Source organism: Moschus berezovskii, chromosome 14, assembly GCF_049115385.1.
Source record: "Moschus berezovskii isolate FMDL1 chromosome 14, NW_MosBer_1.0, whole genome shotgun sequence".
Classification (NCBI taxonomy): Eukaryota; Metazoa; Chordata; class Mammalia; order Artiodactyla; family Moschidae; genus Moschus; species Moschus berezovskii.
The window spans coordinates 42,820,569-42,848,039 of NC_142473.1; the positions used below are offsets into that span (position 1 = coordinate 42,820,569).

Sequence of the window (27,471 nt, forward strand, 5' to 3'; positions counted from 1 at the left end):
GCGCTACTTTATTTCCCCCCATGACACTCCTGTGGGGTTGGAATTTATTGTCTCATTTTGTAGAAAAGAAAGCATACAAGTGGTGCTGGGAAAACTGGTCAACCACGTGTAAAAGAATGAAACTAGAACACTCCCTAACAACATGCACAAAAATTAACTCAAAATGGATTAAAGATCTAAATGTAAGACCAGAAACTATAAAACTCCTAGAGGAGAACATAGGCAAAACACTCTCTGACATAAATCACAGCAGGATCCTCCATGACCCACCTCCCAGAATATTGGAAATAAAAGCAAAAATAAACAAATGGGACCTAATTAAAATTAAAAGCTTCTGCACAGCAAAGGAAACTATAAGCAAGGTGAAAAGACAGCCTTCAGAATGGGAGAAAATAATAGCAAATGAAGCAACTGATAAAGGATTAATCTCAAAAATATACAAGCAACTCCTGCAGCTCAATTCCAGAAAAATAAATGACCCAATCAAAAAATGGACCATAGAACTAAACAGACATTTCTCCAAAGAAGACATAAAGATGGCTAACAAACACATGAAAAAATGCTCAACATCCCTCATAATCAGAGAAATGCAAATTAAAACCACAGTGAGGTACCATTTCACGCCAGTCAGAATGGCTGCTATCCAAAAGTCTACAAGCAATAAATGCTGGAGAGGGTGTGGAAAAAAGGGAACCCTCTTACACTGTTGGTGGGAATGCAAACTAGTACAGCCACCACGGAGAACAGTGTGGAGATTCCTTGAAAAACTGGAAATAGAACTGCCATACGACCCAGCAATCCCACTGCTGGGCATACACACCGAGGAAACCAGAATTGAAAGAGACACATGTACTCCAATGTTCATTGCAGCACTGTTTATAATAGCCAGGACATGGAAGCAACCTAGATGTCCATCTGCAGATGAATGGATAAGAAAGCTGTGGTACATTTACACAATGGAGTACTACTCAGCAATTAAAAAGAATGCATTTGAATTAGTTCTAATGAGGTGGATGAAACTGGAGCCTATTATACAGAGTGAAGTAAGCCAGAAAGAAATACACCAATACAGTATATTAACACATATATATGGAATATAGCAAGAGGATAACGATAACCCTGTATACGAGATGGCAGCAGAGACTCAGTTGTGTGGAGCAGTCTTTTGGACTCTGTGGGAGAGGGCGAGGGTGGGATAATTTGGGAGAATGGATTGAAACATGTATATTATCATATGTGAAACGAATCTGACGTGGTTGGGGGCTCCCCACCTCAACACTCAAGAGGCTGTTCCTTCTGGAAGTGTATAAATTAGCCTGGGATATAACCTGCACACTGAATTTACTAATTAAGAAATGAGAAACCAGAACTATAAAGGTGGCATAGAAATACAAGAAACTATTTTTAAGTAGTCTTTTAAAACTTTGAACAGAGTTACAGATTTTACCATTTGTTATAAACTGGTATATATAATTTAACCAGAACCAAAAGAAAATTAGTATTGTGTGAATTCTGAAGCACTTTCAACATGTTGTAGGAATAATGTGGACTTTCTTGAGTTTTACACATTCGTAAGTGAATGGTCTGTATCTCGTGCCTTTGTTGGTTTTCTGTGAGCTGTAGTTTCTGGGAGATGAGCAGCTCTCATTCCTGTAACTCTTGTAATCCAGTCATTCGTGTGCCTCCTTCATGAGGATTCAGTGCGGCTGTGGCGCTGTTATCCCTCTGATAGGAACTCTAACTCTGTGTAAAGCCCCAAAGGTCTGTTACTTATTTTTATTTTATATTGTACTATATTTTATTTACAGTGTTGTGTTTGTTTTAGGTGTATAGCAAAGTGATACAGTTATATATATATATATATATATGAATTAACAAAAGCAGTTCCCATCTTCTGATGGGGCGCTCATGGTTTATAACATAAATGGCACTACTTTGAGAGAGGGATAACTTCGGTATGGCATTGGGTTTTTTTCTTTTTGCAGTCTGAGGCAGTTGTAAAATAACTTAATGTAGCTTTTTGCAACTGTGTATTCTATAGTATTTTTTCATTTGGTGAAATTTTAACTGTTAATGTTTTTGGCATTGTGCTTTGTACCATTTATTAAATAAAAATTAAAAAAAAAAAGCATACAGAAGTTAATGAGCTCAGAGATGCAGCGGGTGAGGCTGCGGTGTGAAGGCAGCTCTGCCTGACTCTCCAGGCTGCTGATCGTGGGGAATCCTTGGCTGGGGACCAGCTCATCTATTCAGTCCGGCTGGCAGCTGTTTGGGGCATCCCTCTGCTGCTCTGTTTGAGACCAGCTGTTTCTGACTGCTCTCACCTGTCTCCTGAAAGCGATGACTCCAGGCCTGGTTGGGCTTGGTGGAACTGGGTCCCTTGGGCAGGCCGGATGGGATCAGACGAGCAGATAAGGCTGGAAACCTGGGTGCGCACCCCACACCACCTCTTACGACCAAACCTTTCTGTCCTCAGTGCCCCAATCTACAGAATGGGGATCCCCCCTGACATCTACCCCAAAGGGTTATTGTGGGCGTTAAATGAGAACGCCCATCCGGTCCTCAGCCCAGTGCCTGGCACCTGGCAGCGTTACTGAGTAAAGCGGCACTGGAGGGTCAGACGGAGCTCAGGAAACGGAGGCCGGGGCGGGGGGGCCTTCTGGAATGCACCTCTCGGTTCAGCCTGGTGCCAGGCTAGGCTGAGGGGCGGCAGCCAAGTGGAGGAAGAGCCTGGCCTGAGCCGGGCTTTGGCATCAGGCCCCACGTGCCCTTGCCTCTGCTGGGAAAGCTCCTCTTTGGTGGAGCTTTGAGGAGGTGGACCTTCTCCTCAGAGTGTGGTCTGGGACCAGCTGTGTCGGCGTTGGAACTTGTTGGAGATGCAAATAACTGGGCCTCACCCCAGATTTACTTAGAGACTCTGGGGAGCGGGGAGGGTTGGACCCAGAGTTTTGTTTTAATAATCCCCTCAGTGATTCTAATATGCCTCAAATTTGAGACTCCCCGTTCTACTCATCTTCCAAGCCTCAGGTTCTGAGTCACCTCTTCCAGGAGCTGTTCTGATCCCCTGCACCAAGGCCGGCACCCTTGGTCTGTATTTCCACACACTCTGGGTAGGTCTCAGCTGTACCCTTTGGTCGTAATCTCTTCCTCACTGTTTGCTTGCCCCCACTAGACTAGGAGCCCCTTGAGGGCAGGAATCCCAGTACCAGGTGTCCAGTGGGCCAGCTGAACAAGTGGATGTGTGATGACGAGCTCCACTACTTACTAGACTAACTCACTCACTCTTCCAGCCTCGGTTTCCTCCTGTGACATTACCCACCTGCCATGATGTTGTGAGGCTCAAAGAGATGCTATGTTAGGAAGCCTTTGTTGACCTCCGAAGGCGCCACTTAACACAGTCTGCTGTTTAGTTAGGCACAAACTGCGGGACCTCATTTCCTTTTCCCATGTGTGCATTTTCTGGCATGTAGGTCATTGCTTTAAGCAGCTTCTTTAAAGACTTGGTATCTACAAGAATTGCAGTCTGGGGAACTGTGGTATTGCTCACTTACGGATTAATAGGACACGGTCTGGGGTCTGCCTGGCAGAGAGCGTGGGCATGTGGGCAGAGTGGGACTGCTTGGATCTTGACCGCTTGGGAGTCCAGCAGTGCCTCGGAGGAAGGCTCCTCTTCCATTTTCATAGCAACCAACCACTACACCTGTTACCTTCCCATCTCCCTGGGCATGTGATTATGCGTCAGGTGAGTCTTTACTATCCTGTACCCCATGGATGACACTATATCATGACAGCCCAAGAGGACCAAAATGGCTCTGCCCAGAGATCCAGAGCTGGAGAAACCAAACCAACACAAACCAACCTCACCTGACACACCACCCTGATACTCTGCCCAGCTGAAGGATGGAACCATCTGAGAACCTTCTGTGTTGTACAAGATGTATACAAATCATTTTCTGCTAGTGCATTTTGACCAGATCTGTAACCTGAGTGAGGTATCCTCCAGACCTTGGTAAGTTTCAAGGGATAGGAAGTTCTGGGGCAACCAGTCCCTGTACAAAACACCCATTAATATGGTAATTGAGTAATATGGTAAATTTAAATGTCTAAAAGTCTGGGAACGGTTTTCAAATATCTTCAGTTACATCCTGCTTACATGACATGCTCTGGAGGAAATGTTTCCTGTCTCCACCTCGAATTGCTTAGGTGTACCTTCCCAGAGCATGTTGAACTCACTCTTTCCTTGGAGTTTCTTCTTTAATTTCTGTCTGTCCTGTTAGGTTCCAAAAGAGTAAGGACATTTTCGTCCCGTTCACAGCTGTTCCCCAGGGCTTGGTCTAGAACTCGGCATACAGTAGGTTCTCAAATGCTTTTTGAAATAAATGAGTTAATCTAGGACATGAATATAGAGCTCTTGCACTTGCTTTGGCCTTCAGATCTAATTTGAAAATTACCACAAAGTATTTATTACTTTTATAATTAAAAATGCTGTTTAAAATAAGGAAATGATAAAAATATATGTGAGTTTTCTTTAGGAAATGCTAGATATGATTGCAGTTCTTTAATTCATAATAAAAATTCTTATTCATCTTTTTTTATATTCCATGTCTTCCCATACATAGTGTTTTGTTAATTTGGTCTTATTTTTTCTATCTGGGATTTACATTTTTGTCATTTTTCTGGCAAAGAGAATTGTCCTGGCCATACTATGTATCGGAATATATTATAAAGCATGATAATTAAAACGGTGTAATATTCAGGATAAGAAAGACTTCCCTGGTGGTCCATTGGTTAAGAGTCTGCCTGCCAGTGTAAGGGGTGCAAGTTCGACCTTGGGTCCGGGAAGGTTCCTCATGCCTGTGTGCTGCAGCTACAGAGTCCGCGGACCCAAGAGCCTGTTCTCCGTAACCAAAGAAGCCACCACAGTGAGAAGCCTGCACACTGCGCACAGAGAAAGCCTGCATGTAGCGACAAAGGCACAGCGCAGCCAACAATAAATAAATGAAATCTAAATATAAAATAGAAAAGCAGAAATATAAATCAGGGGCCCAGAGTGAAGAGTCCAGAAACTTTAGATAAGGACTCATACACAGCTGAGGGAGAGGAAAGATCGTGCAGCAAGTGGGGTTGGGATAACTTAATTGCAGTTTAAAAATATATAGGAGTCTAATATCACACACAGCAAACTTAATTGCAGTTTAAAAATATATAGGAGTCTAATATCACACACAGCAAATTCCCCAAACAGCAAAAACTCAGGGTTAAGTAGGAAACAACCAGATCATAGGAAAGAAGTCAAGTGTTCTGATCTGTTAGAGAAACATTAATTTTTTCAGCTTTTAAACTATAAAAGCAATCCAAAAGTAACTAATTGAACAATATACCAATCCAAAACATCTGCATAATAGAAACAACAATGTTCAAATAGAACGGAAGAATGATGTGCTGGCAAAAAATGTCTCCTTTAGTGTGACTGACAAATATTAATATCTATAGTACGTACAGACTCCTCAGGTGGTGCAGTGGTAAAGAATCTGCCTGCCAATGCAGGAGATGTGGGTTTGATCCCTGGGTCGGGAAGGCCCCTTGGAGAGGGGAATGGCAACCCACTCCAGTATTCTTACCTGGAAAATTCCATGGACAGAGGAGCCTGGTGGGCTACAGTCTATGGGGTCACAAAGAGTCAGACATGACTGAGCCATTAAGCATGAGCATAGTATGCACAGAGCTAGTCTAAATCTGTAAAAATAAAACCTGATGATTCTAATAGGTAAATGAAAGTTATAAACAGATAATTCATACCAGAAAAATGAAAACAAAATGAAGGCATGGAGATATGTTTTGTCTTTTTACATTCAGAGAGGCAGCGTGGTATGGGGAGAACAAAGGGAACTGGAAGGAATTGCTGGATGTGGCAGCAGCTCTGACTTCACCTCCCTTTGCAGTTACTAATCTGCAAAATGGGAGCATCCTCAGACCCAGCCCAGGGCTTTTAGTGAAGAAACTGCTTATCATCATGACTGGCATTATACTATGACTTGGTAAATGCGGATTTCCTTCTCATTCAGCTTTAAACAAAACTTTCAAAAATATGATGAAAGAAAACAGGCAATTAAGGATTTTCATGGTCTTTCTAGAGACTTACTATACTAATCTAAGTTACAAATCTGTATCATTTAGATTCTCGCCGAAGAATTGATGCTTTAGAACTGTGGTGCTGGAGAAAACTCTTGAGTCCCTTGGATTGCAAGGAGAACAAACCAGTCAATCCTAAAGGAAATCAACATTGAATATTCATTGGAAGGACTGTTGCTGAAGCTGAAGCTTCGATACTTGGCCACCTGATGTGAAGAGCTGACTTTTTGGAAAAGACCATGATGCTGAGAAAGATTGAAGGCAAAAGGAGAACAGAGCGGCAGAGGATGAGGTAGAATCACCAACTCAATGGACACGAATTTGAGCAAACTCCAGGAGACAGTGAAGGACAGAGGATCCTGGAATGCTGCAGTACATGGGGTCGCAAAGAGTTGGACCAGACTTAGCGACTGAACAGCAACAATCAGTGAGACTCAAGTCACATTTTGTCCCTTCTGTTCATTTCAAATAATCTCCAATACAGAGCTTTCAAAGTTGCATAAACTCAATCTTGACACTAGGTGGCGCCAGAGTCATTCACTAAGTTGAAGTTCTGTGTGGGTGGAAAAATGTTTCAGTTAAGTTTCTACCTTGGAAAACTGTTTATAACCTGGAGGCATCTAGGGCTCCAGGTCCATCTGGCCCATTTAGATCTACTATTGGCTTCTCAGGTTCAAAGCCAGTCTTTTTTTTACAATCCTGAGGAAATCAATGGACCTGGGCAGGTTCTCCAGGAAACTGGAGGGCTCTGAAACTTCCAGCCCTGATTTGAAAGAAAGATGCGTCTGGCCCCCTGGGAACCATAACTGAAATGACTAAGGGGGCACAGACCCTCCAGAGGCATGGTTTTTGGAAAGGGTGATGATCATGTCTCTCTTTAACCCCTCATTTTTCTTGCAAACAGATCTGACTAAACACATGTTAATTAAACAGAATGGCTGGGAATAATTAAGGGAATGATTTACAGGATACATGATAAGAAAGGGAATAAAAATTATTTTTAAAAGATTCAGTAATTCCTAACAGATTAAACTGAAGGAACTGGTTGGTGAAAATTCAGCACTGATTTGTAGGAAAGCTGGGCATTTTCTGTTCCAGTACTGGAGGAACTCGTGAAGGATGTGCGTTTTGCTCAGAATTTGTCTTTCCAGTCTCTACCTGTGCTCTGGGCTGTTGGAGCTGCAGCTTGATTTATTGAGCTAAACAAGTCAGCAGCTAATCTGTTCATTCATGGCTGTCCTTTGAGAAGTGGTCCTGGGGATAAAGATGAAGATCATTGAGAAACAAGTCAGTTTCGCTGGGCAGGACCTCACAAAGTAGGTCACCCTGGCTTTCCACTGGCCCGAGGGAGGCTGGAATCCCATTAACCTCAATCGAGCAGGCTCACAAGGAGGGGCAGGGCTGTTTCTGCAAAGCAAAACTTGGCTGCATGTAGGCTTCCTAATTTGACTTCCTAATGAGATTTGGAAGAGGAAAGGGGAGACTGGGGTATGGGAAAACCAAAGGAAAATTCCTTTCCCTTAACAAGCTGGTAGCACCGAAGGCAGAGGCTTTGGGAGTTTGGGAAATCAGTGTTTGCCATGGATCAATCCTGTTTCACTAGGGTCCCAGCGTCTGAGGGGTGGGTGAAGGGTGAGAAGGTGCCCCCAGATATTTTTTTCAAGTTTTTAGTAAGTCTCCTCTACCTTAAAAAATAAAAGCTCCATCGCTTCTTTCACCCTCTTAGACCTCCTGCTCAGTCTCTCTTCTTTCACAGCAAACGTCACAGAAGAGTTGTCTGCACTCACTGATCCCGTAACCTCACCTTCTGTTCACATTTCACCCTGTTCCAGGCTGTGTCCCCTCTCCACACTACTCAGCAGAAAGGACTCCCAGTAAGGTCACTGATGATGTTGATAAATCCAATGGGCATTGTGCAGCTCCAACCTTCCTTGATCTCTTAGCTACCCTGGACACAGCTGGTCTCTCTCTCTTTTTTTTGCTTGGCCACACTGCAAGGCTTGCAGGATCTTAGTTCCCCAACCAGAGGATGAACCTTTGCCCTTGGCAGTGAAAAAGTAGAGTCCTAACCACTGCACCACTGGGGAATTCCCCGCTGTCTCCTTGAATGCTTTCTTTCCTTGGTTTCCCTGATACCGAGCTTCCTTCCCTAATCTTGCTACTCTGTTTTTGCTTCCTTTGCAGGCAAGTCCTCCTCAGCATTAAATGTTAGAACTCCCTTGGGACTCCGTTCCAAGCCCTTGACTCTCATTCTCTGGCTTTCTCTGTCATCCATGTCCTTGGTCTTGATTGTTTCCCATGCCTTGGTGACCCTCAATTTTATATCTCAGTGCAGAATTCTCCCCCTGATGTCTTACAGTTAACCATGTTCTTAACACCTCTAATGTCTGGGTATTCTGTGGTGTTCAAGCCATGGGGGACACAGATACCAAGCCTGCATTCCCCAAGGAGTGGAAATACTTGATACTGTACCCATGGGCAGTGGGCAGTGCACCTCACCGACTTGTATGACATGATTGGCATGTGGTGGCCAGTAGGTGGGCAGCTCCAAGTACAAGGCCAGGACGGGGGCTGGACAGGGCCCTGTTGCTACTTACACGTTGAGAGGCTGCCAGGCTGGCCACTGAGCTTTGGCTTTGATGACGGTGAGGACCTCGTCGCTCTGTAAAAAAAGACCATAGGTATTTAGTGAGGAGAGCTGGGCTCAGGGAACAAGACGGCTTTGACATGGTGACGTTGTCCACCCCACACCCTCACCTGCTGCAGAGGCTCTACCTACCCAGGTGTGGAGACAGCCTGCCCCAGGGTGGGGGCACCCTGAAGTCTTGAGTCCTGCGAGGGGCGGCTGTGTCCAGGGTACCTGGTGTGTGCTGAACACCATCAGGCCCACTGAGCCACACCTACGGTTTCCATCTCAGACCCTTCCCCTTGGGAGCCAGGCTCTGACCTGCCCTCCACCGGGGATGGCCAGACTGTGTCCAGACTGGAGGGCAGCTCATGCTTTCCACGTCCGGGCTCTGACTAGGGTCTGCTCCAGCCACACCTAATCCCGAGGAGTATCACCCCTACGGCTCATGCTGTCGAGACTACACACACTGGATCAGACTCCCTTGGATGAGGAGGGCAAAGAGATGCCTGGTCCCCAAGCTCCTGGACCATTCATGTTATCCTTTTCTATTTGCTTGGGGCAGTGTGTAGGGCACCCTTAAAGCTTGAGAACCTAAGAAAAATTTTTGAAGAAGAATCTGCTAATTAACATTGGGAAGGAAAGCCTTAATCACCAACATGAGGGAGAAAAATCAGAATGTTGTTAATCTTGCTTAGCTTCACTTCAAGGTTGGTTTGGGTTTTTATTCTCAATAACACATTGGGGCTGAGGGTTTCCCATATGCTTTTCAAAGCGTAAGCTTCCACAGGTGCCCAAGTTCAGCTCTGGTGGGGGTTTCCCCAGAGCAGATGCAGCTGATCCCAGAGCCTGCCTTCCCCCGGCCTGGGCCCAGCAGTGCTCAGACAGCACCGTCCATGCTCCACAGAAAAGCCCAGAATGTCACCAGCAGGGGCAGCAAGAGCGTTGATGCCGACTGAACGGTTTCCGAGTTTCAGGAGGGTGGAGACTGGCTGTGCTGGCCCACAACTCTGCCGCAGTCCTTGGAGTTGTTCCTGGAAGTAGGTACCTAGCACATATTTGGGATGAACTGGTAAACTTCTCCTTAGTTGGTGGGTACCTTGCCCAGAAAATCCCACAGCCTCGAGGGATTTATAAACAATGAGGAGGTCAGAGGTGCCTCCAGGCTCAGGCCCAAAGATTATAAAGAGCCTCTGGTTTGGAGCACCTAGTCCACAGCCGGAGAAGGCAATGGCACCCCACTCCAGTCCTCTTGCCTGGAAAATCCCATGGATGGAGGAACCTGTAGGCTGCAGTCCATGGGGTCACTAAGAGTTGGACATGACTGAGCAACTTCACTTTCACTTTTCAGTTTCATGCACTGGAGAAGGAAATGGCAACCACTCCAGTGTTCTTGCCTGGAGAATCCCAGGGGTGGGGGAGCCTGGTGGGCTGCCATCTATGGGGTCGCACAGAGTCAGACATGACTGAAGTGACTTAGCAGCAGCAGCAGTCCACAGCCAGGGAAGGGGTGGGGTCAGGTGGGGTAGGAGATGCCTTAGAGGAGACAGTAACTCAGCTTGGCTTGGGCACCTACTGACTATCCTGGGTGGATGAGGCCCCCCGGGTACCCCCTCTCCCCAGAAGTATGAAGCCTGCTCCGAGCTCAAGCTTCCCTGGGGGAGTACCCCCTTTTGATCAGAAGAAATACTCTATGGATACATAAACATCCCCACACTCACTGGTCTGCAGGGAGTCCCAACAGTGTTTGTGACACTTCTCCTGTTTTATTTGTTGACACTGTATCCCTCACTCACTCTTAAGACACATATGCTGAGTGACCAAGGGAAACTGCCCGATGTGAAGTCACGTGGGAGAGGTGACCTGTCTCCTGAAGACCCAAGCTGGACCCCGTGATCGAGGTTTCCTGTGCTCAGCTCATACGTGTCCCACACTGAATTCTTTAGCTGCCCCCAGAATAGGGCTGTTTCTCCAGCAGCCCCACTGAGCACATCCCCAGCCGCCTGCATCTCTCCACCTCTCAGCCCCTCAGAGCTGCCAGGCTCCAAGATCCACTGTGTTCCCAGTCGTGGCATCTCTTAAGTCCTTCCACGGCCTCCTCACTGGTTGCCCTGGCTCCAGCATCTTCTTACTTTTCCCCAGACCACCCTCCACATTGGTGCAAAACTGATCACATTCACTGCCTGACTAAACCCTGCAACAGCTCCCCATAACTTCCATGCTGACTTTCTTTTAAAAGTAGGAATTCCTTTATTCCTCATCAAAACAGTCTAACAGTAAGTGTAGATTGTATGCTTTTATTTTTACACTTAAGCTATCCTTTTTTGGATATATCTTTCATCAGGACTCTGCCACATTTAAACCTTGTCCTTCTAGCAAGAGGGTAAGATTGTACATGAATCTTATTCCGAGAACTTGCCTGCTTGTAGCAGACCAAAAGAGCATGGAACTTAGGCAGGAGAGTGGAGAGCTTTTCTACAAACACATTTAAACTTCTTCCGGGTACAAAAACATCTGTTGTTGCTTTTAGAGATAATTTTATAAATCAGAAGGTCTTACAGGATAGTCCAGCTGAAGTGTCAGCAAGTATTTTAAGTAAATCCCAATGACCTGAAATTCAAGTCCAAACTAGATATTTAGTGTTTTCTTTATTGCAAATATGAAGTCTTTAACCTGAGCTATAGAGTTGTCTTCTAGAATCTGCATAAGGCACAGGGACATCAGTGGCGGTGACACCAACTGTAGGAGCATCCAGGAAATTGAACACAGGACCCTCTATCACCCTGGCACAGATTTCAGCTCCTACTGCCAACTGTGACCAGCCTCCTTCCACAATAACAAGGTGACTGGTCTTCACAACATTGGTTTCTATTGTTTCAATGTCCATTAGTCTGATGGTTTGCAAATTTATCAGTTCATATTCAAGTCCCTCTTTAGATAGCACTGCTGAACTTCTAAGCAGTGGCTGACAGGTCTTGAATGAGAAACTATGGTTGCATGTGTACCTTGCCTTTCTATTTTGGCTCTTCCTATAGGGATCAGATAATCTTTTGACTGAGCTCCTGGGGAAGTTCAAAAGGAACTTTATACATCAGTTCACCTCCAGCACCACCACTGGACTTACCCTGAATGGCAGATTTAATAAGTCCTTTTGCATCCTCTGAATTCCAGGGGCTGACCACCTTTAAACCTGGGAAGTGCTCATACCAGGCAGCAAAGCACTGTGAGTATTGGGCAGCTACGCCTGCTGGGGCTCCACTGGGCTCCGTGAAGACAAAGGGCACTGGCTGAAGGCCTCCTGACATGTAATAGGTCTTGGTAGCTGAGTTTATAACCTGGTAAATGGCTTGCATAGAGAAATTGAAGGGCATAAATTCACAAATGGGCCTTAACCCAGCCAGAACTGCACCTACAGCAATTCCAGCAAAACCCGACCCTGATACGGGAGTATCTATGATCCTCTTATCTCCATATTTTTTCCATAGGCCTCGACTAACCCCATCGTACAGGGCAACTTTTTCCCCAAGTAGAAATACCTTCCCAGCTCTTTCCATCTCCTCCTCCATACCTTCATTTATAGCCTCATGAACTGTCACCTGCAGTGTGGCCGGTGTGGTCTGGGGGAACCACCTCCTTAGCAGACCAGAGACCTGCTCAAGGAGTCTCCGCACCAACCCAGCAACCATCGCCACCCTGACCATGTCCTCTACCTGCTGCCAAATCCACAGTGATTTCTTAATTCCCAAGTTTTGCATGCATGGCCTGCATCATCTAGTTTTTTCTTTGATTTTTAATTTCAGAATAATATATGCTTTTTGTGGGAAAATTTAGCATCACAGAAGCACAGTGTAAATGCTGAGCACTCCACTCTAGCATCTATCCAGCCTTCTGCCACCTCCCTCTCCAGAACATTACAGTGTGGTTCATATCACCACAGATCTTTCACTATACTTAGGCACAAAGTGTGTGTGTGCATGAACGTTAGATACAGCCTTTCCCACAAAAACTGCATCATATTGAAATCTCATTCTGCACCATGATTTTTACATTTCTCCCTTACTATCATATCATGAAAAACTTTCCTTGTTGATACCTATGGCATCAGAGCTTTCCTTTTGTTGATTTTGAGAGCGTTTGAGATCCTCAAATCAGGGTAAGCCAGGTCAAGACTAAGAAAAAAGAAATCCAAGCATGAGATCCAAGTTATGAGATACTATCTGATGACAGTGCTTTTGCCCTTGGAAGAAATACTTTACTAAAAAAAGTAGGGACTTTCCTGGTGGTGCAGTGGATAAGAATCTGCCTGCCAGTGCAGGGGACTTGGGTTTGATCCCTGATCTGGGAAGATCCCACATGCTGCGGAGCAACTAAACCCATGCTCTACAACTGCTAGAGCCTGTGTGTTCTAAGGCCCACAGACTACCACAACTGAAGCTCTCACTCCTACAGCCTGTGCTCTGCAACAAGAAGCCACCGCAATGAGAAGCCTGTACACTGCGATGAGGAGCCCTCGCTCCCCACAACTAGAGAAAGCCCACACGCAGTAAGGAAGACCCAGTGCAACCAAATAAATAAAAATTAAAAAAAAAAATCAATGTGGGTGGAGTTAAGGGGCCACTAGGTTAGCTGGCTGGCCCTGCATACGTACCTTGTATTACTGTGAAACCTTGGTTGTCAAGTTGCAACTAATGACACTGATTTTGCCTCTGTAGTATATCACTCAGAAATTGTTGAGGCTCTCCATTAGTGTTTATTTATGGCACTGGCATTCCACCTATATCTTTTAGAGCCATGGGGGCTCCAAGGATGGTTGTCCACATGTGCAGGCCTTAGAACAGCTTCTTCCTGTTATACCATCTACATGATTGTTTGTGTTATCCAATGAAATAAGAGCACGGGAACCGTCTTGAAAAATGTATTTGAGAAACTAAGTATTTAAAAAAAATTTATTTCATTTATTTATTTTGCTGCACCTGGCCTTAGTTGTGGCATACGAAATCTATTTTTCTGACCAGGGATCGAACCTGGGCTTCCCGCATCAGGAGTGCAGAGTCTTAGCCACTGGGCCACCAGGGAAGTCCTTAAATATTCTTCTTAAAGTAGAACCAAAGCTCTTCAGGATTGGAGAGAGTCTGGCCTGTTCACGGCCAAATCCAAGTGCCAAGGATATATAGTAAATTGGTGGAAAAGCAAAGCCACACCTTTTTTTTTTTTTTAATGTATGTGTAGAATTCTATGGCATGAATGTTCTCTTATTTAACTGGCATTATTGGTGGATATTTGTTTCTATACATGATGCTCTATTGAACACTTGTGAATGTATTTCTTTGTTTATAAGTTCCTATGTCATAAATTTCCAAGAATGATCAAACAATGAAGCAAACTGACAGTTTTGGTGGCACCTACCAAACTGTCCTCCAAATGTCTGTGCCAACTGATATGTCTTCAAGAATGTGTGTGTGCCAATGTTTTTACAATTTTGGCAGTGGATACTATCAGTCTTTTTCAACTTTACTAATCCATCAGGTAGGAAAGTAGCGCAGTTGTGGACATAAACCTTAGTTATTATAGCTGAATTCAAACCCTGACTGCACCATGACTAGCTCTGTGTCCTTTAGTGAGACTCTGACTTCCTTTAGCTTTCTCATTTCTGAAATGTTGAGTTAAAAAGTGTATCTACCGCACAGTGTTAGGGGGACAAAATGACATAATTCAAGTAGCGTGCTAATCCTGTGCCTGTATTAGCATCAATACTAGTTACTATTCTTATTCTTTTTTTATTTAGTGAAAATATACTTATTTTTATTTATTTGGCTGCACTGGGTCTTAGCTGCAACATGCAGGATCTAGTTCCCTGATCAGGGATCAAACCTGGGTCCCCTGCATTGTGAGAAGTGAGAAGTCTTAGCCACTGGACCACAAGAAAAGTCCCCATTCTTATTCACATTTAGGCCACGCTGGTGTTAGAACTGATTTGTACCGCCTGAGTACAGAGAATGGAGCACCCAGTGACAGCTGCAAAGCCGTGAAGCCTCAGGAGAATGTCCCCTTATTTAAAGGTTCATGTAGCTGGGTGAGCCTTGGATGGGGGCATTGGGGCACTAGGTATTTTACATTCTGAAGATTGAAGGACCTAAATTCAGAGCAAGCAACCCAAACTTCAGACTTAAATGAAAAACTCCTTTAACAAGTCTCTAAGGCCCAGAAAGGATCTTTCAAGAATCCTTATAACCCTTATCCATCTCCCACAGGACCATTTTCAAACAAAGTATTTCAGGGCATTCACAGTTCACACCTCATCTGCATGATGTTAGCACTTTCCCAGAACTATGCCAATTAAAATAAAAGTCTTCCAAGAAAGGACAGGGTACTCATGTCCACCTTCACAGGGACGCGTTCTTTCATTTTGTTTTGTAAACATATTGTGATGGTCTTAGAGCTGTACTCACACTTCCATCCGCATGAACCAAATGGGAATCACACAGCCTAAATCAGGCCATGGGCTGAGGTCAGGTTTGGAGAAAGGGGGGTTTGTGCGGTGTGGAAACAGGTCTGGGACAGGTCAGAGGCAGAAATCACATGGCCATCAAGAAATGTCAAGTCTGAGCAGAGCAGAGAGAACGTGAGTCTGGGGGCGTGGTTTGTCTGAACAAACCTTACCCCACACTCACCCTCCATGCCCTCCAGAGACAGCTCCGGAGGCAGGAAAGCTCGGTCATCTCAGCCATGCTCACAGTAACACGCGAGCCTGTCCCGCCCTGCCTCACTCTTCAGCTCCTCTGCGCCCATTCCTTCCTGGCTCCTATCTTTTGCCTTTGTCTCCCAGTCCTGAACTACAGCCTGCTTCTTCAGGCCCTCTATGCTCCGGGCAGCACTGAGGCTAAACTTCCTCAGCATGGCAGGTGCTGCCCCAGATCAGCAAGAAGAGAAATGGGATGCGATCCATGATCACAGAGAAGGAACCGAAACAAGCAGGAACAAACAATGACCACAGGAGTCTAGTTTCCAGGTGCGAGGCACCTTGCTGATTACCCGATATCTAGTATCTTGTTCCCTGGAGAAGGAGATGGCAACCAGTCCAGTATTCATGCCTGGAGACCCCCATGGACAGAGGAGCCCAGCAGGCTACTGTCTGTCTATGGGGTTGCAAAGAGTCAGACGTGACTGAAGAAACTTAGCACGCAATATCTCATTAAATTCTTAGAACACATTCTCAAGGAAGGTATATACTTTTTGATCCTCAGAAACACATTTCTTTGGCCAAATGAGGTACACGGTTAGTCAATGGCAGGTCTAGAGTTCAAACCTCAGCCTGACCCTGGAGACCACATTTGTCAGCCTGTGAACCCAGGTGGAGGGGGCAGGAGGGTGAGGCTCTCTTGAAAAAGGCCCCACACCTGCCTCTTGCCGCCCCACATCCCTCTCTCTCCTCACCCCCACCGGGCTTCTGCTGTCCTTCAGGGCGTGTCCTAACCTACCCTGAGTTCTGAAAACTGCAGCCTCATGGGTGGGGGTGGAGGAGGAGGAGGAAGGATTCTCAAACAGTTCACAATGCTGTCCACGGTAATGCTGTCCTGAGAACTGGTCCTGCCAAAGACGGGGGAGGACGGGGTCCGTGAGTTGGAGAGACACCGCTGCCACTAAGGGGAAGGGAAGCCAATGACCCTAAATGCATTTCCCCATGTATCAGCTCGCTTCTTAGGAAAACCTTTGGGAATCACTACCATTTCCTCCTGCAGATGAGGAAACTGAGGGCCAGGGAGGTCAAGTGACTTGTAAAGACCATCCAGTAATCATGGTTCCTATACAGACGTGCCCGACTCCAAAGCTCAAGCTCTTTCCACTTTCCCTCATGATTCCTTCTCTCCAGCTCCCTCTCACCACCCCATGCCCCCATTTTGCTTGTTTTTCAGTGAGACCATGGCTGCCCCTGATTGAAAGTTTTCTCCACAGAGCCCTTGCTGTGAGGCACAGGGTCACCCGATTCCCTCTGGAAGGGCAGCACCTGTCATCTTGCGTAAAGACCCAGTGAGCAGTATTTGGTTCCATTATTTGCTCTACCCTTTCCCAGAATTTCCACTAACCACCCATAAAAAATATCAGTCATGATGGCTTCCACCTCTGAGGGGGACTTTTTCATCCTTGCGTGAGTGTCCTCGTGAGGAGCAGCAGGAAATGAGCCTTTTTATGAGGCGATAATGGAGCCAGAAGCATCTTTAAAATCAATTGTGCCTAACACGTCCTCCCATCATTTCAACAGGTTCTGGGTTTAGTGGGTCATAAATAAAAACAGACAGCTCACATTCAGCGGTGCGCTAGTTTGCCCGTGGTCTCCTGGGGGCTGGTAGTCCTCTGAGGAAGCAGGCAAATGGTCCCCCTTTCTCACAGGAAGTAAGCGGGACTCACCTCTCTCCCTGCCAAAGGTCAGTGACCAGCTTGTAGCTTCCGTGACCGTCTGACACTGCTGCTCGCTCCCTCCGCCTTGAACACTGTCTGGTCCAGCACCTGCTGCCCCTTCATTTTCTCCTCACCTCATTCCTTCTCAGCCTCCTGTGCTGACCCCCTTCATCTTTCTGCAAACACTGAAGTGTCCCTGGCTTCAAGCTCTCAGTGCTCTTCTCTTTTCTATCCACACTGCCTTAGCGATTTCTCTTGTCCCATGCCTTAAAATGTGAGTTATGTCTATACTGAAGACCCCTAAACTGTTATCGTCACCTCATCCCCGCCTCTGAACTCCAGCTTGTATACAAACTGCCAAACACTTTCATCTGGATGTTGAATTGGTATCTCAAATTCAGTGTGTCTGAAACCAAGTTCCTGATCTTTCCCTCCTCAAACCTGTGTGTGCTTAGTCACTCAGTTGTGTCCAATTCTTTTGCGACCCTGTGGACAATAGCCTACCAGGCTCCTCTGTCCATGGGATTCTCTAGGCAAGAATACTGGAGTGGATGGCCATTCCCTTCTCCAGGAGATCTTCCCCATCCAGGAAGCAACCCCGGGTCTCCTGCATTGAAGGCATATTCTTTACTGTCTGAGCCACCAGGAAAGATGCCCTCCTCTCCAAATCTGGCTTCTCTCATTGTAAACATCGCATTAAATGGCAATGCCATCCATCTAGTTTTATCAACCTTGATGCTTCTCTCATTCCACATCCGATCCTTCAGCACATCTGTCAACTGCACTTCTAAAATGCATTTTTGAGCCAACAGCTGTGTGTCACCACTGCTGGAGCAGGGGCTGCGCTGCACCTCCCTGTGTCCCTGGCACCATCTTGGTCCAAGCCACGTGGCATCATCATTAGCTGGGATTAAATGTGTTGCAACTGCTTCCTGGCTGGTCTCTCTGCCTCTTCCCTCACCCTCCTCCAGGCTCTTCTTCATGAAGTAGCTGCATCATGCCGTTTTGCTGGTCAAAAGCCTCCAATGGCGTCACGTTGCACAGGAAACGGGGGACCTTGGCCGTGGCCCCTCGTGATCTGCTCTGCCTCCCTGTTGCCTCACCAGCTTCCTCTTTTATTACTCCTGCTCTTGCTCACTTTGCTCCAGCCACCTGGACATCTCCTCAGACATGCTAGACACCCTTAGCACTTGCAGTTCCCTGAGGCTGGAGAGATGTCCTCTTAGATAGCAGAGCACTCATTCCTCTGTTTCCTCCAGGTCTTTGCTCAAATGTCACCTTCTCAGTGAGGCCTCTGCTGACCACACTATTCAAAACAGCAATTCCCTGCCCCTTCCTCAACCTGGCACACCGCTCTCACTTTATCTGATTGTCTTTTCTCCATAACATTTGTCACCATTCGGTATACTAAGATCCCCTAGGGGAGGGCATGGCAACCCACTCCAGTATTCTTGCCTGGAGAATCCCCATGGACAGAAGAGCCTGGCAGGCTACAGTCCATAGGGTTGCAAAGAGTTGGACATGACTGAAGCGACTTAATGCACACAGTATCCTATGCATTTTGCTTTCTTACTTTTTATCATGGATCTTCCCCTACTAGAAGAGGCATTTTCTATGGGCAAGGCTTTGTCTATACTGCTCATTCACTGCTGTACTATCAGTGTTTAGAGTATGCTCAATCAATCTTTGCTTTTTTTTAAAGATTTTTTTTTTTGATGTGGACCACTTTTAAAGTCTTCATTGAGTTTGTCACAATATTGTTTCTGTTTTTTTTTTTTTTTGGCGGGGCACAAGACAAATGGGATCTTAGTTCCCCAACCAGGGATTGAACCCACATCCCTGCATTGGAAGAGAAGTCTTAACCTCTGGGGCACTAGGGAGGTCCCAGTCTTTGCTGTTGGAATGAGAGGCTACGATGAGGAAGTGTCTGGTGTCTTTTTGAGTCCCAGGACTCTGGCACAGCATGGAGCCAGAGCTGAGTAAAGAGATACCAACGGACATGGGCACTGAGCTATTGGGCACTGGTTGAGCTGTGGAGAGTGCCAACCAGAGACCTGGCACTAATAAAAGGAAGAGGAAGGGATAGGGCCTCCTTAGGAGGCCACAGCCAGCTGCAAGGCTCTGAGTCTGCCTCAGATGGATGCCCCTAGGCTGACCTAGGCTGACTGTTTATAAGTGCCGAGACCCCACCTTGCACTCTGGAAGCTGCTGCCATCATAAGCTACTGTCTGATCAGCTATTTCAAAGCTGGAGAAGGTATCTGAAGCCCATTAACAGACCCGCAAGAAGGTGATGTGGTTTCACAGAAGCATTTCAAATTCAATTTCTTTTTATTTCTTTTCAAACACAGCCTGTAATTCTGATGGGAAAATTGCATAATGCCTGTAGATAATAATTTTCCTGCAAGATGGTTTTGTGAAAGCAGCTTGGTGTTTCTGATGCAGAAGGGGAAGGGCCCATCAGAGAGAGCTGCCTGGGCCTGCCCCTTGCCCTTGCACCCACACCTGTCTCTGGCAGGTGTAAGCTCTGAGGATGGGCATCACCCCATGACCTGAAGGAGAGGCCGGGCTTCTGTGTGCCTCTGTTACCACAGGCATCAATTCAGCTTGTTCTTTGGTGACCAAAGTACCAATCCTGGGCTTAACCTCCCTTTGGGACTTTCATGTATCCTTTAGGATTATGAAAGTCTGCCTCTCTTCCAATTTAACAGGGAGCTGAAGGGGTAGATGGGGCCTGACTGTGCTTCCCATCCCAGCCCCTCTTTCCCACCTTCTGCCCTATCTCCAGCACTTAGAAAAACATTAGTGCTGGGGTCGGAGCAGAGAAGTAAGAAAGGGGCCAGGTCAAGAAAGATTCTGACATCAGCCAGGGGAGAGCAGGCTAAGCTGGCGGGGGCTCCAAGGAAGTCGGGCTGGAGCCAGGGAGGGAGGAAGAGCCAAGGCAGCACCTGTAAGGCAACCTGTAAGGGTCTTGACCCTAACCCTTCCCCTGGGAGCATCTTGTGGAGGGGTTTGTGTGTCTTAAGTGAAGTGAAAGTGAAGTCGCTCAGTCGTGTCTGACTCTTTGTGACCCTGTGGACTGTAGCCTACCAGGTTCCTCCAACCATGGGATTCTCTAGGCAAGAATACTGGAGTGTGTTGCCATTTCCTTTTCTAGGGGATCTTCCTGACCCAGGGATCAGACCCGGCTCTTCTGGATTGCAGGCAGATGCTTTACCCTCTGAGCCACCAGGGAAGCCAAAGGTGCAGCATCTGACATTGCTTGCTCCTCTTCCCTGTCTCCCCCTCCCCACCTTCCTCTGAAGACAATTCCCATCTAGTCCTGGGAGCCATTATGAGGGCAGGGGCTGGACTGTGTTCCCTTCTGTGTCCCCAGCACTGGCCTGGTCTGGGGAGTGATACAGGGGATGATTAAGAATGAATAATGTATTATTTGCTTTCTTTTCTTTATGATTATTCTGTTTATTTTGCTAACTTCTTAAACTGGCTGTATACTTGTATACTCATTGCTTTTCCTTTTTATGTAAAATCTACTACATTTAAGGCCTCAGTGGATAATGTTTTCCATATCCCGTAGGTTTTAAGACTTTGTATTTTTGTTATCTTTCTGTAATGATGTTGTTTTTAAATGCCATGTACTGAGTGATATAAACACATTGTGAATTTCAGTTTTCTAATAAAAATTTTTGAAAAAAAAGAATGAATAATGGATTAGTTAATTAAACGATTAATTAATGACAAGCTAGAGGAAGCCTCTGTCCTTTACTGCCCCCTCAGGGGTTCTTAGGGGCACCTTGCAAATGCTATGGGACTCGGATGCTGCCGCAGGGCTTCTGAGTAGACAGTGAGGATTCGGCTGACTATGGTGGGGGAATAAACTGCAGGGAGCAGGCAGGACCCAGGGAGTCCGGTCAGGTGACACAGGATCATGAGAGAGCAATGGCAGGGGTGGGAAGATGTCAGATGCAAGACATTATTTTAAAGGGAGAGGTGGATTGGACATGGCTTGTAAAATAAAGAGGGGTCAAGGATGACTCTGAGTGGGGGTGTCATGTAGGCAGTTGAATACGTGAGGCTGGGGTTCAATGGAGTAGTCCAGGCAGGAGGTGAATTTGAAAGTCATTAGTGTATAGGTGTTAGTTCTAGAAGGTCTTGTAGGTCATCATAGAACTGTTCAACTTCAGCTTCTTCAGCATTACTGGCTGGGGCACAGACTTGGATTACTGTGATACTGAATGGTTTGCCTTGGAAATGAACAGAGATCATTCTGTTGTTTTTAAGATTGCATTCAAGGACTGCATTTCACACTCTTTCACTGACTATGATGGCTACTCCATTTCTTCTAAGGGATTCCTGCCCAAAGTCATAGATATAATGGTCCTCTGAGTTAAATCCACCCATTCCAGTCCATTTTAGTTCGCTGATTCCTAAAATGTCGATGTTCACTCCTGCCATCTCCTGCTTGACCACTTCCAATTTGCCTTGATTCATGGACCTAACATTCCAGGTTTGTATGCAATATTGTACTTTACAGCATCAGACTTTGCTTCCATCACCAGTCACATCCACAACTGGGTATTGTTTTTGCTTTGACTCCGTTTCTTCATTCTTTCTGGAGTTATTTCTCCACTCTTCTGCAGTAGCATATTGGGCACCTACTGACCTGGGGAGTTCATCTTTCAGTGTCTTTTCTTTTGCCTTTTCATACTGTTCATGGGGTTCTCAAGGCAAGAATACGGAAGAGGTTTGCCATTCCCTTCTCCAGTGGACCACATTTTGTTGGAACTCTCCATCATGACCCGTCCATCTTGGGTGGCCCTACACGGCATGGCTCATAGTTTCATTGAGTTAGACAAGGCTGGGGTCCATGTGAACAGTTTGATTAGTTTTCTGTGACTGTGGTTTTCAGTCTGTCTGCCCTCTGATGGAGAAAGATAAGAGGCTTATGGAAGCTTCCTGATGGGAGAGACTGAGTGGGAAACTGGGTCTTGTTCTGATGGGCAGGGCCATACTCAGTAAATCTTTAATCCAATTTTCTGTTGATGGGTGGCGCTGTATCCCCTCCCTGTTGTTTGACCTGAAGCCAAACTATGGTGGAGGTAATGAAGATAATGGCAACCTCCTACAAAAGGTCGGGTGCACGCACTTCCCCAATCAGTGCCCCCGACCCTGCAGCAGGCCACTGCAGACCCACACCTCTGCCAGAGACTGGAATGCAAAAGTAGGAAGTCAAGAGATACCTGGAGTAACAGGCAAAGTTGGCCTTGGAGTACAAAACAAAGCAGGGCAAAGTCTATAAGGTTTTGTCAAGAGAATGCACTGGTCACAGCAAACACGCTCTTCCAACAACACCAAGAGAAGACTCTATACATGGACATCACCAGATGTCAACACTGAAATCAGACTGATTATATTCTTTGAGCCAAAGATGGGGAAGCTCTATATAGTCAGCAAAAGCAAGACCGGGAGCTGACTCTGGCTCAGATCATGAACTCCTTATTTCCAAACTCAGACTTAAAGAAAGTTGGAAAACTACCAGGCCATTCAGGTATGACCTCAATCATATCCCTTATGACTATACAGTAGAAGTGACAAATATATTGAAGGGATTAGATCTGATAGAGTGCCTGAAGATCTATGGATGGAGGTTTGTGACATTGTACAGGAGGCAGGGATCAAGACCATCTCCAAGAAAAAGAAATGCAAAAAGGCCTCTGAGGAGGCCTTAAAAATAGCTAAGAAGAGAAGCTAAAGGCAAAGAAGAAAAGTAAAGATATACCCACCTGAATGCAGAGTTCCAAAGAATAGCAGGGAGAGATAAGAAAGCCTTCCTAAGTGATCAGTGCAAAGAACAGAGGAACAGAGTGGGAAAGACTAGAGATCACTTCAAGAAAATTAGAGATACCAAGGGAACATTTCATGCAAAGATGGGCTCAATAAAGGATAGAAACAGTATGGACCTAACAGAAGCAGATGATGTGAAGAAGTGGCAAAAATACACAGAAGAACTACACACACAAAAAACCTTCATGACCCAGATAACTACGATGGTGTGATCACTCACCTAGAGCCAGATAGCTTGGAATGTGAAGCCAAGTGGGCCTTAGGAAGCATCACTATGGACAAAGCTAGTGGAGGTGATGGAATTCCAGTTGAGCTATTTCAAATCCTAAAAGATGATGCTGTGAAAGTGCTGCATTCAATATGACAGCAAATTTGGAAAATGCAACAGGGACCACAGGACTGGAAAAGGTCAGTTTTCATTCCAATCCCAAAGAAAGGCAATGCCAAAGAATGTTCAAACTACTGCACAGTTGCACTCATTTCACATGCTAGCAAAGTAATGCTCAAAATTCTCCAAGCCAGGCTTCAAAAGTATATGAACCGTAAACTTTCAGATGTTCAAGCTGGATTTAGAAAAGGCAGAGGAACCAGAGAGCAAATTGCCAACATTTGTTGGATCATTGAAAAAGCAAAAGAGCTCCAGAAAAACATCTACTTCTGCTTTATTGACTATGCCAAAGCCTTTGACTGTGTGGATCACAAGAAACTGTGGAAAATTCTTAAAGAGATGGGAATACCAGATCACCTGACCTGCCACCTGAGAAATTTGTATGCAGGTCAGGAAGCAACTGGACATGTTAGAACTGGACATGGAACAACAGACTGGTTCCAAATCGGGAAAGAAGTATGTCAAGGCTGTATATTGTCACTCTGCTTTTTAACTTATGTGTAGAGTACATCATGTGAAATGCCAGGCTGGATGAAGCACAAGCTGGAATCAAGATTGCCAGGAGAAATATCAATAACCTCAGATATGCAGATGACACTACCATTATGACAGAAAGCAAAGAACTGAAGAGCCTCTTGATGACAGTGAAAGAGGAGAGTGAAAAAGTTGTCTTAAAACTCAACATTCAGAAAACTAAGATCATGGCATCTGGTCCCATCACTTCATGGGAAATAGATGGGGAAATAGTGGAAACAGTGGCTGATTATTTTTCTGGGCTCCAAAAATCACTGCAGATGGTGACTGCAACCATGAAATTAAAAGACGCTTGCTCCTCAGAAGAAAAGCTATGACCAACCTAGACAAGATACTAAAAAACTGAGACATTACTTTGCCAACAAAGGTCTGTCTAGTCAAAGCTGTGGTTTTTCCAATAGTCATGTATGGATGTGAGAGTTGGACTATAAAGAAAGCTGAGAGCTGAAGAATCGATGCTTTTGAAATGTGGTGCTGGAGAAGACTTTTGAGAGTCCCTTGGACTGCAAGGAGATCCAACCAGTCAATCCTAAAGGAAATCAGTCCTGAATATTCATTGGAAGAACTGATGCTGAAGCTGAAACTCCAATACTTTGGCCACCTGATTTGAAGAACTGACTCATTAGAAAAGACCCTGATGCTGGGAAAGATTGAAGGCCTGAGGGATGACAGAGGATGAGATGGTTGGATGGCAACACTGACTCAATGGACATGAGTTTGAGTAAGCTCCGGCAGTTGGTGATGGACAGGGAAACCTGGCGTGCTGCAGTCCATGGGGTTGCAAAGATTCGGACACGACTGAACTGAAATGAACTGAGTGTATAGGTGCTTGTCAAAGTCAAGAGGCAGAGAACCTGGGCAGTGAGTGTAGACAGACAAGAGGGTGAGAAGAGCCAGAGAGACAGGAGGATACTAGGACTTGCCCCAGGGCCTCTTCAGAGCCCTTGTGCTGCCTCCACTGCCCCCACTCACTGCCCCCAGGTACTTGTAAAGTCCCACACTGCAGCCAGACCTGCTACCTGCTCACTGCTGCCACCACTGCCCCTCTGGTGACTCCTGGAAATTCAACTGAAGAAAGGGCTTCCCTGATAACTCAGTTGGTAAAGAATCCACCTGCAATGCAGGAGACCCTGGTTCGATTCCTGGGTCAAGAAGATCCCTTGGAGAAGAGATAGGCTACCCACTCCAGTATTCTTGGGCTTCCCTTGTGGCTCAGCTGGTAAAGAATCTGCCTGCAATGTGGGAGACCTGGGTTCGATCCCTGTGTTGGGAAGATCCCCTGGAGAAGGGAAAGGTTACCGACTCCAGTATTCTGGCCTGAAGAATTTCATGGACTGTATAGTTCATGGAGTCGCAAAGAGTTGGACATGACTGAGCAACTTTCACTTCAGTTTAGGAAAGACAGTGGAGCCAGCAAGCCCAGACAGCCCTTTTCAGAAAGACAGTCGGCTGGAAGGGAGAAATCAAGTAAAATAGCAGTAGCAGGAAGGACACGCGACTATTCCTTAGATGGGAGACATTAGGGCAAGTTTGCATGGAGGAGGATATCATCCCATACAGCAAGAGAAACTGTTGTTACAGGAGAGAGAGGGGGGCACTTGTAGGCTTGAGGTCCTTGAAAATAACGATGACCGTATATGTGAGACAGAAAAAAGAGACACAAATATAAAGAACAGACTTTTGGACTCTGTGGGAGAAGGCGAGGGTGGGATGATTTGAGAGATAGCATTGAAACATGTATATTACCATATGTGAAATAGATCGCCAGTCCAGGTTCGATGCATGAGAAGGGGCACTCAAAGCTGGTGCACTGGGATGACCCCGAAGGATGGGATGGGGAGGGAGGTGAGACGGGGGTTCAGGAGGACACACGCACACCCATGGCTGATTCATGTCAATGTATGGCAAAAAACACTACAACATTGTAAAGTAGTTAGCCTCCAATTAAAATTAATTAATTAATTAAAAAATAAATAAAAGTACTAAAATCATCAAAAAAAAAAGAAGATTGGAAGAGCTGAGATCCGGACCCAAGATGGAGGGGGTGGTGGCCTTCCAGCCATCTCAGAAGGACGGAGAAGGAAGGCCGAGGACAACCATTACTGATGCTCGATTACAGGCAGTGCTGGGGGCCAACATGAGGATTCATTCATCCAGCAAATAACTACCGAGTCCCTACTCTGTGCCAGGTTCGGCTCTGGATGCCAGAGACAGAGCCCTGAACAAACGAGACACCAATCCAACCCCACCCCGAGCTTTCTGCCGAGGGCAGGAGGCGGTCCCAAACAAAGGATCAGTGACAGACTGTATGAGACTTGGGTGGCTCCCTGGAGGAAAAAAGTGTGGGGTGGGGGTAGGGGAATGAGAGGGAGGCCGGAGTTGGATGGGGAGGGATGTGGCAATTTTCAGTAGTGATATTGGTGCTAGTGTATATGTAATGAACCAGGAAAGAACTCTAACAAGATGAAAATATGCCTTACATTCTAAAGTGCAAGAATGTAAGTTTTAATTGCTCAGTTGTATATGATACTTTGTGACCTCATGGACTGTAGCACACCAGGCTGCTCTGTCCATGGAATTCTCCAAGCAGAATACTGGAGTGGGTTGCCATTTCCTTCTCCAGGGGATCTTCTCAACCCAGGGATCGAAGCTGGGTCTCCTGCATTGCAGGCAGAGTCTTTTCCATAAAGTAAGGTCTTCAAACTTAAAAAAAAATTAACATAACAATATCATAGGAATTTAGAGAGAGAGAAGTAAAACAAACAAACAAACAAACACGTAATCCCTCCATCCTAACTTAGCAGCTCTCATCAATGAGTATATTCATTTCTGTATTTGTGTCTTTGTCACATAGTTGAAATCATAGCGCTCACACACACATTTTCTTTATCCTTGCCATTTCCTTGTATCATAGGAGCCAGACTATTATACAAATAGATTGTTATACAAGCCATTCTGTGCCTTGCTTTCTAATATAGTATATTTTAGAGATAATCTCACTACCAGTATAACTCTTTTAATGATGAGCCCAAAGACCACATGCAAATATAAAAGTAAACACGTATATATTTTGGTATCTTTTTTTTTTTACTCGGTTATATAGTATTTTGGGCTCTTTATCTCTTTGTATAATAATCTAGTTACCATGTTACAAAGAAATGGTAGAGATAAAGAAAATATATGTGCATATGCTTATGTTAAAAAGCCTCTTGATGAAAGTGAAAGAGGAGAGTGAAAAGGTCGGCTTGAAGCTCAACATTCAGAAAACTAAGATCATGGCATCTGGTCCCATCACTTCATGGGAAATAGATGGGGAAACAGTGGAAACAGTGTCAGACAATATTTTTGGGCTCCAAAATCACTGCAGATGCTGATTGCAGCCATGAAATTAAAAGACGCTTACTCCTTGGAAGGAAAGTTATGACCAACCTAGATAGCATATTGAAAAGCAGAGACATTACTTTGCCAACAAAGATCTGTCTAGTCAAGGCTATGTATGGTCATGTATGGATATGAGAATTGGACTGTGAAGAAAGCTGATCGCGGAAGAA

The 27,471-nt window shown here is 45.6% G+C and overlaps 1 protein-coding gene and 1 pseudogene across 1 annotated transcript in view; both read right to left on the reverse strand.

Moving 5' to 3' along the window:
* SPON1 (spondin 1) overlaps positions 1-27,471 on the reverse strand; it is a 349,778-nt gene that overhangs the window by 13,981 nt on the left and 308,326 nt on the right. Inside the window, exon 7 of the mRNA XM_055423333.2 lies at positions 8,730-8,794. Within this exon, the coding sequence (XP_055279308.1) occupies positions 8,730-8,794 (65 nt within the window). The remainder of the gene's footprint in view (positions 1-8,729; positions 8,795-27,471) is intronic.
* LOC148775580 (pyruvate dehydrogenase E1 component subunit beta, mitochondrial-like) lies at positions 11,387-12,444 on the reverse strand (annotated as a pseudogene).